At 46.4% G+C, this 13,290-nt stretch overlaps 1 protein-coding gene across 5 annotated transcripts in view; it reads right to left on the bottom strand.

Moving 5' to 3' along the window:
• ATG16L1 (autophagy related 16 like 1) overlaps nucleotides 1-13,290 on the bottom strand; it is a 90,205-nt gene that overhangs the window by 18,520 nt on the left and 58,395 nt on the right. For all 5 annotated transcript variants that reach the window (XM_069727769.1, XM_069727770.1, XM_069727774.1 and 2 more), the window contains one exon: nucleotides 1,347-1,418. In XM_069727769.1, coding sequence (XP_069583870.1) covers nucleotides 1,347-1,418 — 72 coding nt within the window. The remainder of the gene's footprint in view (nucleotides 1-1,346; nucleotides 1,419-13,290) is intronic.

Genomic DNA, 13,290 nt, shown 5'->3' with positions numbered 1-13,290 from the left:
TCCTTGTGCACCCTCGCTGCATCTCGTTCTGGCACCAGTTGCTCTTCCAGCTGAGCGATCACGTGTCCCCACTCATTGAAGTAATGCACGCCTATGGGAGTGGAGAGGGGTGAATATTCATTACCTTAATTAGCGGGGGGACACGTGATGGCTTGGCCGGAAGACTGGCACCGGAAGGAGAAGCAGCGAGGGCGCAAAGGGGAAGGTATGTAGGTTGCGGCTGTACTGTGCGCGCTATGAGAGAAATTAATATTCACTGCCAGCGGAATGAATATTAATTTCTTTTTCGCAGCGGACACAGTTACAGCCGCCGGCTCCTGCCTCTGACCTGCTGCTCCCCTGCTGTCTTTCTGGGACGAGTATACGATACTCCCCCTAGATCCTCATCATATTACTCGGCTATATTATTTCAGGTACAGATAGATCCATTAATGGTTCCACACTCCTTCAGCTCAAAGCGTAATCCATTTTGGCTCAAGTTCATTCATTGAAACAACAACATTAAAGTAGTGAAGTTCTTTGACATTAATGTGATGTCTGTGCTTAGTAATCTAGTTTGGGATGCCATGAAGGCATTTTTGAGGAGGGGGGCTAACCATGAAAGAACAAGTCTCCAAAATAGGTTAGAATGGCCTTTCTTCTGGGTGATATGTAATGACAGACCGTCTTCTCTCTCTGCAGAGAGGTGTGTGATTACTAAGTGCAAGGAGCAGAGTAGAGATGAGTGCAATTACCAACACCTTTCAGGGCATGGCAGTCAGTGTGGGGGGAGAGGCAGTACAGAAGAGCTGAGGTGTGCCATAACAAATACAACTGTAGCCCTCTTCTCCCAATGAGGTAAGCTCTGCTGCATCCACCTACCCCAACACTGGCTGCCCCAAGATGAAGTGTATGTAATCACACTGAATTATGCTCTACTCACAGCACTTTGTAGACGCAGATACACAGTGAGGAGGGCATATTCTTCTTTCCCCTGAATGTTGCTGCCTTGCTTACAATTAATCAACTTCATGCAGGGAAAGCAGTACACATCCTCCAGGTCCAAATATTTGGTATCACTAGTTGGGCTAATCAAATTATAACCTAAATTTTACAAGCTAGTATCTCCGAAATGGAAAAGACGATGTGTTCCCCAACTGTTCAGGCACCATTCCATGATATCACCAGTAATACATGCTCAGCCTGGTGACTGATCTTATTGAATATGGGTGTAGTAGAGCTCACCGCAGTGTGACCCAAGTCTGTGGTCACTCCATGGTGTAAGATAATCACATTTTTTATATCATTTTTATAACTCACTGTGGTATAAAGTTCCACAAAAAAAAAAAAAAACATCATGGCCATACCCGAAGGCGGTAATCATCAACCGTCCAAATCCTGCTGGCAAAATCATTAGATGCAGCCAAAAGGTAGGAACCCTAGAAGAGAAGAAATACAGAATACCATGTTTAAATGCTCAGCACAGGTCAGCCTTTGTCCCAGCCCTCATTATTAAAGGGGTTGTCCCATGTACACAAAAACTATAGGCTGCCACACAGTCTCAAAAATGGATGTTGTGATCTAGATATTACCCCCTTTAGCTCCAAGGGTGGTTTGCACGTTAATGACAGTCAATTTTTACAATTTTGCCCCTGTCCCTTTATGAGGTTATAACTCTGGAACGCTTCAATGGATCCCAGTGATATTGACATTGTTTTCTCGTGACATATTGTACTTCATGTTAGTGGTAAAAATTTATTTGATATTACCTGCGTTTGTGAAAAAAAATGGAAATTTGGCAAAAATTTGGAAAATTTCGCAATTTTCCAACTTTGAATTTTTATGCCCTTAAATCACAGAGATATGTCACGCAAAATACTTAGGGGTAACGTTTCTCCTTATGGAGAGTGGCAAACCAGCTCTGGCTTGTCAAGGTAAGGAGGCTTATTCGCCGTGCAATGCTCCTCTGGGAAATATAATATGCAAATTGCCTCTTCAGAGAAAAAGAGGACTTAAACTCTATAGCGCCATCTATTGGAAGTAGCGATCCTACAAGGCACAATCAACCCTTTAACGAGTCGTGCAATATGACTTAGGATTAAAGCCAAATCAGTATCAATTCGCTGACACGGTGTTTAGGGCTGTTGGCCCTCGTCAGTGCGAAGCATGAGAACGGATTTGGCTAGGTGAGAGGCTCTGGACTGAGGTCTAAGGGGTAACGTTTCTCCTTATGGAGAGTGACATACCAGATACTGATTTGGCTCTTATCCTAAGTCATATTGCACGACTCGTTAAAAAGTTGATTGTGACTTGTAGGATCGCTACTTCCAACCGGTGGCGCTATAGAGTTTAAGTCCTCTTTTTCTCTGAAGAGGCAATTTGCATACAAAATACTTAATAAGAAACATTTCCCACATGTCTACTTTACATCAGCACAATTATGGAACCAAATTTTTTTTTTGTTATGGAGCTATAAGGGTTAAAAGTTGACCAGCAATTTCTCATTTTTACAACATTTTTTTTAGGGACCACATCACATTTGAAGTCACTGAGGGGTCTATATGATAGAAAATAACCAAGTGTGACACCATTCTAAAAACTGCACCCCTCAAGGTGCTCAAAACCACATTCAAGAAGTTTATTAACCCTTCAAGTGTTTCACAGGAATTTTTGGAATGTTTAAATAAAAAATAAAAAAATGAACATTTAACTTTTTTTTCACAAAAAATTTACTTTAGCTCCAATTTGTTTTATTTTACCAAAAGTAACAGGAGAAATTGGACCACAAAGGTTGTTGTACAATTTGTCCTGAGTATGCCGATACCCCATATGTGGGGGTAAACCACTGTTTGGGCACATGGCAAAGCTCAGAAGGGAAGGAGTGCCGTTTGACTTTTTAATGCAAAATTGCCTGGAATTGAGATAGGACGCTATGTCACGTTTTGAGAGCCCCTGATGTGCCTAAACATTGAAACCCCCCACAAGTGACACCATTTTGGAAATTAGATCCCCTAAGGAACTTATCTAGATATGTGGTGAGCACTTTGACCCACCAAGTGCTTCATTGAAGTTTATAATGTAGAGCTGTAAAAATAAAAAAAATCATTTTTTCACAAAAATGATCTTTTCGCCACCAAGTTTTTTTTTTTTTTTATTTCCCCAAGGGTAACAGAAGAAATTGGACCACAAAACTTGTTGTGCAATTTGTCCTGAGTACGCAGATACCCCATATGTGGGGGTAAACCACTGTTTGGGCGCATGGCAGAGCTCGGAAGGGAAGGAGTGTCGTTTGACTTTCCAATGCAAAATTGACTGGAATTGAGATAGGAAGCCATGTCGGGTTTGGAAAGCCCCTGATGTGCCTAAACATTGAAACCCCCACAAATGACACCATTTTGGAAAATAGACCCCCTAAGGAACTTATCTAGATGTGTGGTGAGCACTTTGAACCCCCAAGTATTTCACTACAGTTTATAACGCAGAGCCGTGAAAATAAAAATTATTTTTTTTCCACAAAAATTATTTTTTAGCCCCCAGTTTTGTATTTTCCCAAGGGTAACAGGAGAAATTGGACCCCAAAAGTAGTTGTCCAATTTGTCCCGAGGACGCCGATACCCCATATGTGGGGGGGGGGGGGGGGAACCACCGTTTGGACGCATGGCAAAGCTCGGAAAGGAAGGAGCGTCATTTGGAATGCAGACTTAAGGTATCTTTACACTAAACGACTTACCAACGATCACGACCAGCGATACGACCTGGCCGTGATTGTTGGTAAGTCGTTGTTTGGTCGCTGGGGAGCTGTCACACAGACAGCTCTCTCCAGCGACCAACGATCAGGGGAATGACTTTGGCATTGTTGAAACGGTCTTCAACGATGCCGAAGTCCCCCTGCAGCACCCGGGTAACCAGGGTAAACATCGGGTTACTAAGTGCAGGGCCGCGCTTAGTAACCTGATATTTACCCTGGTTACCATTGTAAAAGTTAAAAAAAATAAAAAACACTACATACTCACATTATGTCTGTCACGTCCCCCGCCGGCGTCCACAGGGTTAAAACTGCTTTCAGCAAGAGCGCTGCGAATGCACGCGCTGCTGCCGAGATGCACCGACTGTCAGCGCCGGCACTAACAGCGGTGACGTCACCGCTGTGCTCTGCTTTACGGCCAGCGCTGACACAGTCAGTGCATCTCAGCAGCAGCGCGTGCATTCGCAGCGCTCCTGCTGAAAGCAGTTTTAACCCTGTGGACGCCGGGGGACGTGACAGACATCACAATGAGTATGTACTGTTTTTTCTTTTTAACTTTTACAATGGTAACCAGGGTAAATATCGGGTTACTAAGCGCGGCCCTGCGCTTAGTAACCCGATATTTACCCTGGTAACAAGTGAACACATCGCTGGATCGGCGTCACACAAGCCGATCCAGCGAAGACAGCGGGTGATCAGCGACCAAAAAATGGTCCTGATCATTCCCCAACGACCAACGATCTCCCAGGAGGGGACTTATCGTTGATCGCTGTCACACATAACGAGATAGTTAGCGGGATCGTTGCTACGTCACCAAAAGCGTGACGTTGCAACGATATAGTTAACGATATCGTTATGTGACTCCAGCTTTAGATGGATTGGTCTGCAGGCGTCACATTGCGTTTGCAGAGCCCCTGATGTACCTAAACAGTAGAACCCCCGCTCCCACAAGTGACCCCATATTGAAAACTAGACCCCCCAAGGAACTTATCTAGATGTGTTGTGAGAACTTTGAACCCAAGTGTTTCACTACAGTTTAGAACAAAGCCGTGGAAATTATTTTTTTTTTTTCCCACACATTATTTTTTAGCCGCCAGTTTTTTATTTTCCCCAAGGGTAACAGGAGAAATTGAACCCCAAAAGTTGTTGTCCTATTTGTCCTGAGTACGCTGATACCCATATATTGGGGTAAACCCCTGTTTGGGCACACGGGAGAGCTCGGAAGGGAAGGAGCACTGTTTTACTTTTTCAACGCAGAATTGGCTGGAATTGAGATCGGATGCCATGTCACGTTTGGAAAGCCCCTGATGTGCCTAAACAGTGGAAACCCCCCAATTATAACTGAAACCCTAACCCAAAACACACCCCTAACCCTAATCTCAACCGTAAATGTACGGTAATCCAAACCTTAACTTTAGCCCCAACCCTAACCGGAAAATGGAAATAAATACATTTTTAAATTTTTTTCCCTATCTAAGGGGGTGATGAAGGGGGGGTTTGATTTACTTTTATAGCGGGTTTTAAGCAGATTTTTATGATTGGCAGCTGTCACACTAAAAGACGCTCCACATTTTGAGAGCTACAATTTTTCCATATTTTGGTCCACAGAGTCATGTGTGGTCTTGTTTTTTGCGGGACGAGTTAACGTTTTTATTTGTACCATTTTCGGGCACGTAACATTTTTTGATCGCTTTTGATTCCGATTTTTGTGAGGTAGAATGAACAAAAAACAGCTATTTATGAATTTCTTTTGGGGGGGGGGGGCGGGGGAGCGGCGCTTATTTTATATAAAAAATAATTTTTGCATCGCTTTATTCTGAGGACTATAACTTATTTTTTCGTTGATGACGCTGTATAGCGGCTCGTTTTTTGCGGGACAAGATGAAGTTTTCAGCAGTGCCATGGTTATTTACATCCGTCTTTTTGATTGCGTGTTATTCCACTTCTTGTTTGGCGGTATAATAAAGCATCGTTTTTTGCCTCTTTTTTTACGGTGTTCACTGAAGGGGTTAACCAGTGGGACTGTTTTATAGGTCGGGTCGTTACGGATGCGGCGATACTAAATGTGTGTACTTTTGTTGTTTTTTTATTTAGATAAAGAAATGTATTTATTGGAACAATGTATACTGTATATACTCTAGTATAAGCCGACCCCCTAATTTTGCCACAAAAAAAAAAAAAAAAAAAAAAACTGGGAAAACTTAATGACTCGAGTATAAGCCTAGGGTGGAAAATGCAGCAGCTACCGGTAAGGCTATGTGCACGTTGCGGATTTCCTGCGGATCCGCAGTGTTTTTTACCGTGCAGAAAAGCTGCAGATCTGCAAGTGATTTACAGTACAATGTAAATCAATGGAACAAAAAAAATACTTTGGCAATTAAGGGTACTAAAAAAAAAAAAAAAAAGTGTATAGCGCCCCGCAGAGTCGGATTTTCTCTGGGGTCTCCGTTGCCGGGGGTAGCCGAGACCCCAAAGAACATGGTTCGGGCCGGTTTTTACCGACCCCGGGTTGTGATAGCCAGTAAATAACAGTTTATCGGTGGCCGCAAAAAAAAACAAAACAAAAAAAAAAAAAACAAACAAACACGATTTTCCATTTAATTTCTTTGTCCTCTGATGTGATCGCTAGAGTTGAGCGACCTTGACCTTTTTAGAGTCGAGCCGGGTTTCGCGAAACCCGACTCTCAAAAGTCGAGTCGAGTGGAATCGGCCGATTATCGCGAAAAGTCGGGGATCGACCGAAACACGAAACCCAATGCAAGTCAATGGGGGAGCATAGTCGGCAGTGAGTAGAGGCCAGGAAAACATGAACAGAGACCATTGTATTGGCAAAAACATCCATTCTTGCTACTGAAGCTTGTCAATCGTAATTTAGCTTATAATAATTGTAAGGCATTTGAAATTGGGGGTCATTTGGCTAAAGTTGTGGGGGGTACGGCTGGTTCAAGCAATTAGTGGGCCAAGGACATCTGGAGAGGTAAGTATTTCAACTTTGCAAGTGCTGTGATCCTGAGCAAGCAGGGGGGGCCCACTCGTTGGCATTGGCACTGGCACAGGGCCCCTCAAAGTACAGCGGTGTGTTTGCACGGCGGGGCGCCTCCCACCGGCAGCAACACTTTTGCGTACTATGAGAGGCCCTGTGCCAGTGACGTCGCCAACGAGTATTCCTCCCCCCACCTGATAAAGGAACCTGCACCTTCATCTGCACCTTCCTCTTTGTCCCCGTGTAATGTGGTATGGTATGCAGGAAGGGGGACCTGACTTTCAGCAGGGTCACAATCTTGCAGTGTAGCGTGCACTGGGAATGTTGCGTTATGGGTCAATGTACCAGCAGACTCATCTATCACTGGCTGGGCAATGGGCAGGATGAGGGGGAAACAGATATGGGCCCAAAGAATAAAGTGGGCTAAATGCAGTTCAAAATTGGTAACAGGACTAACCAGTGGGCATTGCTTTGTTCAGTGGAGGACAACTGGAATGAGAGGCTGACACAGAGAGTAGGCCCAAATCAGTAAGTATTCTAAATGCAGTTCAAAATTGGCAACAGTAGTAAACCGGCGGCACAGCTTTGTTCACTGGAGGAGAACAGCAAGAAGCGGCAGACAGATAGAAAGCCCCAACCCAACTAGTAGGCCTAATGCAGTGTTTTCAACAACTACTAAACGAGAGTCAGAAGACCGAAGCAATGGAGAGGAAACCTGGGGAACACCTTGGAGTGGAACACACCGTCTCTACACCCCATACCCAATTTGTAGGCCTGATGCAGTGTAGTTTTCAACAACTACTAAACGAGAGTCAGAAGACCGAAGCAATGGAGAGGAAACCTGGGGAACACCTTGGAGTGGAACACACCGTCTCTACACCCCATACCCAATTTGTAGGCCTAATGCAGTGTAGTTTTCAACAACTACTAAACGAGAGTCGGAAGACCGAAGCAATGGAGAGGAAACCTGGGGAACACCTTGGAGTGGAACACACCGTCTCTACACCCCATACCCAATTTGTAGGCCTAATGCAGTGTAGTTTTCAACAACTACTAAAAGAGAGTCAGAAGATCGAAGCAATGGCGAGGAAACCTGGGGAACAACTTGGAGCGGCAGACACCGTTAGTAGGCCCTACCGAAGTAGTAGCCCCAATGCAGTTTTCAAATTCCTAGAGGCTGAAAACAAGACTATTGACGCTCTGCTTTTTTCAAAGGAGGACAGCTGTATTGAGTGGCACAGACAGACACAGGTAGTAGGCCTTAAACCAAAAATGTGGCTCAATGCAGTTTAAAAAAAGGTTACAGGGGTACACAGGCAGCATTGCTCTGGTCAGTGGAGGACATTTTCAATAGTGGACCGCAGACAGACTTTGTACGCCTACTATTAAAAAAAGGATGCTCTATGCAATTAAAAATAGGTTACAGGGGTCCATGGGCAGCAGTGGTGCGGTCAGTGGAGAAGTATTGGAAGGAGGGACCGCAGACAGGCGTAGTAGGCCTAACATAACAAAATTAGGCTGTAGGCACTTTAAAATAGGTTCCAGGGGTACACGGGCAGCAGTGGTGTGGTCAGCGGTGGACAATTTGAATTAGGGACTGCAGACAGACTTTGTAGGCTGTCCCCTCTGGACCATGCATCCAACACATTAACCCAGTGCGCCGTAATGGACACGTAACTTTTTGTGGACATGCCTACTGGTCCATGCGTCTCTTGTCAGGTGCACCTTTCTACTGTTTGATTGCTTGAGTGCTATGACAATGCAGACTTTTTCATGCCGGTGGAGGGCTGGGATGGATTTTCTCGCAAAAGAAATGTCGACTGGGTAGCTTGAACCGTGGTACAGCGTAGTTCATCTGGGCTTTCTAAATATAAAACAAAGAAAAAAAGTAGGCTCCATGCACTTTCACCTGGGTTCCAGGGGTACACGGCCAGCATTGGTCTGGTCAGTGGAGAACTATTGGAAGGAGGGACCGCAGACAGGCTTAGAATGCCTAACATAATAAAATTGGGCTGTAGGCACTTTATAATTGTTTCCAGGGGTACACGGGCAGCAGTAGACAGCTCAGTGGAGGCCTAGTGGAAGGAGGGACCGCAGACAGGCTTCGAAGGCCTAACAATAAAATTTGGCTGTAGACACTTTGAATTCTCTTGCAGGGGTACACAGGCAGCATTGGTGTTGTCAGCGGAGGCCGATTGTAATGAGTGTCTGCCAGTTAGTAGTCCCAAACAATAAATAGATGTTAATGTCTCGCATTACAACAAAACGAAAACACAAAAGGGTGCAATCATTAGGTACAGGGGTGGGCTCCTCTGCGTAGTTTCAGACCTAGTAATCTGGCACAAAGTATTTACTTGGGTAAATATAGGATACTGCCCCTGACTATGTTAAGTACCATCATACATGTCAACACAATGGTATTGTCAGTGGCAGGAATTAACGGATGTCAGCGCATAGACTAAACATTGGTGGAACTGTGAGAGATAATTGTGCAAGTGGTAGAGCAATGTTTGAGCTGGGGGTGGGGGAACTCTCGTGGCCGGCGGTACAGGCCCAGGGCCCCTCATGTTACAACAGTGTGTCTGACGTTGGGTGCGCACCACCACCGCCAGAGACACTTTATTGTACTATGAGGGACCCAGTGGCAGTGCCGTCGACCAAAAGCGGGCACACCCACCTCTTCAGACAAACAGCACTCTCACGGGTGCTGGCGCCAAGTGTCGATACCACGGCCCCGTGTGGGGAGTTTGGCCATTTAGGGAGGTGTAAACATGTCGTATGCTGGACAATCAGCTGCTGCAAATTACGAGATTGGTAAAGTCATTCAGAGTAGTCCACAGGCAATACCTTTTCATAGGAAAGCTAGGTGTCGGCCGGGCAAGGTGGGGCAAAAGAATTCGAAATCCAGTTGTGGTTCATTTTAATGAAGGTTAGATCATCAACATTTTGGGTAGCCAGACGAGTCCTTTTTTCGGTTAATATTGAACCTGCAGCACTGAATACTCTTTCTGATAGGACACTAGCTGCCGGGCAAGCAAGCTCCTGCAATGCATATTCTGCCAATTCTGGCCAGGTGTCTAATTTGGATGCCCAGTAATCAAATGGGAATGACGGTTGAGGTAGAACATCGATAAGGGATGAAAAATAGTTAGTAACCATACTGGACAAATGTGGTCTCCTGTCACTTTGAATTGATGCAGCAGTACCTGTCCTGTCTGCGGTCATAGCAAAATCACTCCACAACCTGGTCAGAAAACCCCTCTGGCCAACGCCACTTCGGATTTCTGCACCTCTAACACTTCTGTTCTGCTGCCCCCTGCTGCTCGTGTGAGAACGATCACGGGCGCTGTGTGCTGGGAATGTCTGAAGCAAACGGTCAACAAGAGTTGATTGTTTGGTTGCTAATATTAGTTCCAAGTTCTCATGTGGCATAATATTTTGCAATTTGCCTTTATAGCGAGGATCAAGGAGGCAGGCCAACCAGTAATCGTCATCGTTCATCATTTTCGTAATGCGTGTGTCCCTTTTGAGGATACGCAAGGCATAATCCGCCATGTGTGCCAAAGTTCCAATTGTCAAATCTGCGGTTGTGCTTGGTTGAGGGGCAGTTTCAGGCAAATCTACGTCACTTGTGTCCCTCAAAAAACCAGAACCCGGCCTTGCCACGCCACCAATTTCCAGTGGCCCCGGAGAAGCTTCCTCATTAAAAAAATACTCATCCCCATCATCCTCCTCCTCCTCCTGTTCGCCCGCTACCTCGTCCTGTACACTGCCCTGACCAGACAATGGCTGACTGTCATCAAGGCTTTCCTCTTCCTCGGCTGCAGATGCCGGCTCCTTTATGTGCGTCAATCTTTGCATCAGCAGACGCATTAGGGGGATGCTCATGCTTATTATGGCTTTGTCTGCACTAACCAGCCATGTGCATTCCTCAAAACACTGAAGGACTTGACACATGTCTTGTATCTTCGACCACTGCACACCTGACAACTCCATGTCTGCCATCCTATTGCCTGCCCGTGTATGTGTATCCTCCCACAAATACATAACAGCCCGCCTCTGTTCGCACAGTCTCTGAAGCATGTGCAGTGTTGAGTTCCACCTTGTTGCAACGTCTATGATTAGGCGATGCTGGGGAAGGTTCAAAGACCGCTGATAGGTCTGCATACGGCTGGAGTGTACGGGCGAACGGCGGATATGTGAGCAAAGTCCGCGCACTTTGAGGAGCAGGTCGGATAACCCCGGATAACTTTTCAGGAAGCACTGCACCACCAGGTTTAAGGTGTGAGCCAGGCAAGGAATGTGTTTCAGTTGGGAAAGGGAGATGGCAGCCATGAAATTCCTTCCGTTATCACTCACTACCTTGCCTGCCTCAAGATCTACTGTGCCCAGCCACGACTGCGTTTCTCTCTGCAAGAACTCGGACAGAACTTCCACGGTGTGTCTGTTGTCACCCAAACACTTCATAGCCAATACAGCCTGCTGACGCTTGCCAGTAGCTGGCCCATAATGGGACAACTGGTGTGCAACAGTGGCAGCTGCGGATGGAGTGGTTGGGCGACTGCGGTCTGTGGACGAGCTCTCGCTTCTGCAGAAGGACGAGGAGGAGGAGGGGGTGCGAACACCTACAGCCAACTGTTTCCTAGACCAAGGGCTAGGCAGAACTGTCCCGAAATTGATGTCCCCTGTGGACCCTGCATCCACCACATTCACCCAGTGTGCCGTGATGGACACGTAACGTCCCTGGCCATGCATCTGTTGTCAGGTGCACCTTTGTACTCACAGATTGCCTGAGTGCACGGACGATGCGCTCTAACATGCTGGTGGAGGGCTGGGATGGCTTTTCTCGAAAAGAAGTGTCGACTGGGTAGCTCGTAGCATGGTTCAGCGTAGTCCATCAGGGCTTTGAAAGCTCGGCTTTCAACTAACCGGTAGGGCATCATCTCTAACGAGATTAGTCTAGCTATGTGGGCGTTCAAACCCTGTGGACGCGGATGCGAGGATAAGTACTTCCTTTTTCTAACCAGAGTCTCATGTAGGGTGAGCTGGACTGGAGAGCTGGAGATCGTGGAACTAGCGGGTGTGCCGGTGGACATGGCAGAATGAGAGACGGTTGGAGACGGTATTGTTTCCGCCGGTGCCCTAGATGCAGTGTTTCCTACTAAGAAACTGGTGATTCCCTGACTGCTTTGGCCTGGCAAAGAAACCTGCACAGATACTGCAGGTGGTGCGGAAAATGGTGGCCTTACAGTGATGGAAGGGATGTAGCGTTGCTGACTAGCTTCATTGGCCGAGGGTGCTACAACCTTAAGGGACGTTTGGTAGTTAGTCCAGGCTTGCAAATGCATGGTGGTTAAATGTCTATGCATGCAACTTGTATTGAGACTTTTCAGATTCTGTCCTCTGCTTAATGTAGTTGAACATTTTTGACAGATGACTTTGCGCTGATCAATTGGATGTGGTTTAAAAAAAATGCCAGACTGCACTCTTTTGAGCCTTGGATCCCTTTTCAGGCATTGCAGACTGAGCTTTAACCGGATGGCCACGCTGTCCTCCAACAGGTTTTGGCTTTGCCACGCGTTTTATCCCATCTACGGGCCCGGGAGATGGAACCTGTTGCGATGTTGATGCCTGCTGCGGCCCCTCCTCCTCCGCTTCAGAACTACTGCCGCCTGCACCCTGTTCCCCCAATGGCTGCCAATCGGGGTCAACAACTGGGTCATCTATAACCTCCTCTTCTAGCTCGTGCGCAACTTCGTCTGTGTCACCGTGTAAGTCGGTGGTAGAGCGTTCGTGACGGGGCAACAGTCTCATCAGGGTCTGATTCTGGATCAGTACACTGCGAGGGCAATGTTGTGGTCTGAGTCAAAGGACCAGCATAGTAGTCTGGCTGTGGCTGTGCATCAGTGCACTCCATGTCAGATTCAACTTGTAATGGGCATGGCCTGTTAACTGTCACTTTCTAAGCCAGGGACGGTATGTGTAAAGAGCTCCATGGAGTAACCCATTGCGTCGCCTTCTCTGTTGTTTTTGCTGAAGAGGACAAGGAGGCGACTTGTCCCTGACCGTGAACATCCACTAACGACGCGCTGCTTTTACATTTACCAGTTTCAAAAGAGGAGGCAAAAGAGCTAGAGGCTGAGTCAGCAAGGTAAGCCAAAACTTGCTCTTGCTGCTCCGGCTTTAAAAGCGGTTTTCCTACTCCCAGAAAAGGGAGCGTTCGAGGCCTTCTGTAGCCAGACGACGAACCTGGCTCCACAGCTCCACACTTAGGTGCAATATTTTTTTTCCCACTACCACCTGATGCTCCACTACCACTACCATCATTACCAGCTGACAATGAACGCCCACTGCCACGACCTCTTCCACCAGACTTCCTCATGGTTTTAAAAATGTAACCAAAGTAACGGTATTTGTTGATGTCAAACAACTTACACGGTGAGCTATAACTTCAGTATGATTTAGATATTCCTTTACAGGTGGGTGAGACCGCAAGGAAAATCAGGCACAATGTTACACACTCTGTTTTCTGTGGCACCAAATGAGAGAGATGCCACACACGCAGGACTGTCACTCAAGCACA

This window comes from Ranitomeya imitator, chromosome 5 (genome assembly GCF_032444005.1).
Source record: "Ranitomeya imitator isolate aRanImi1 chromosome 5, aRanImi1.pri, whole genome shotgun sequence".
Taxonomy (NCBI): Eukaryota; Metazoa; Chordata; class Amphibia; order Anura; family Dendrobatidae; genus Ranitomeya; species Ranitomeya imitator.
This window is presented reverse-complemented; position numbering and strand designations above follow the sequence as displayed.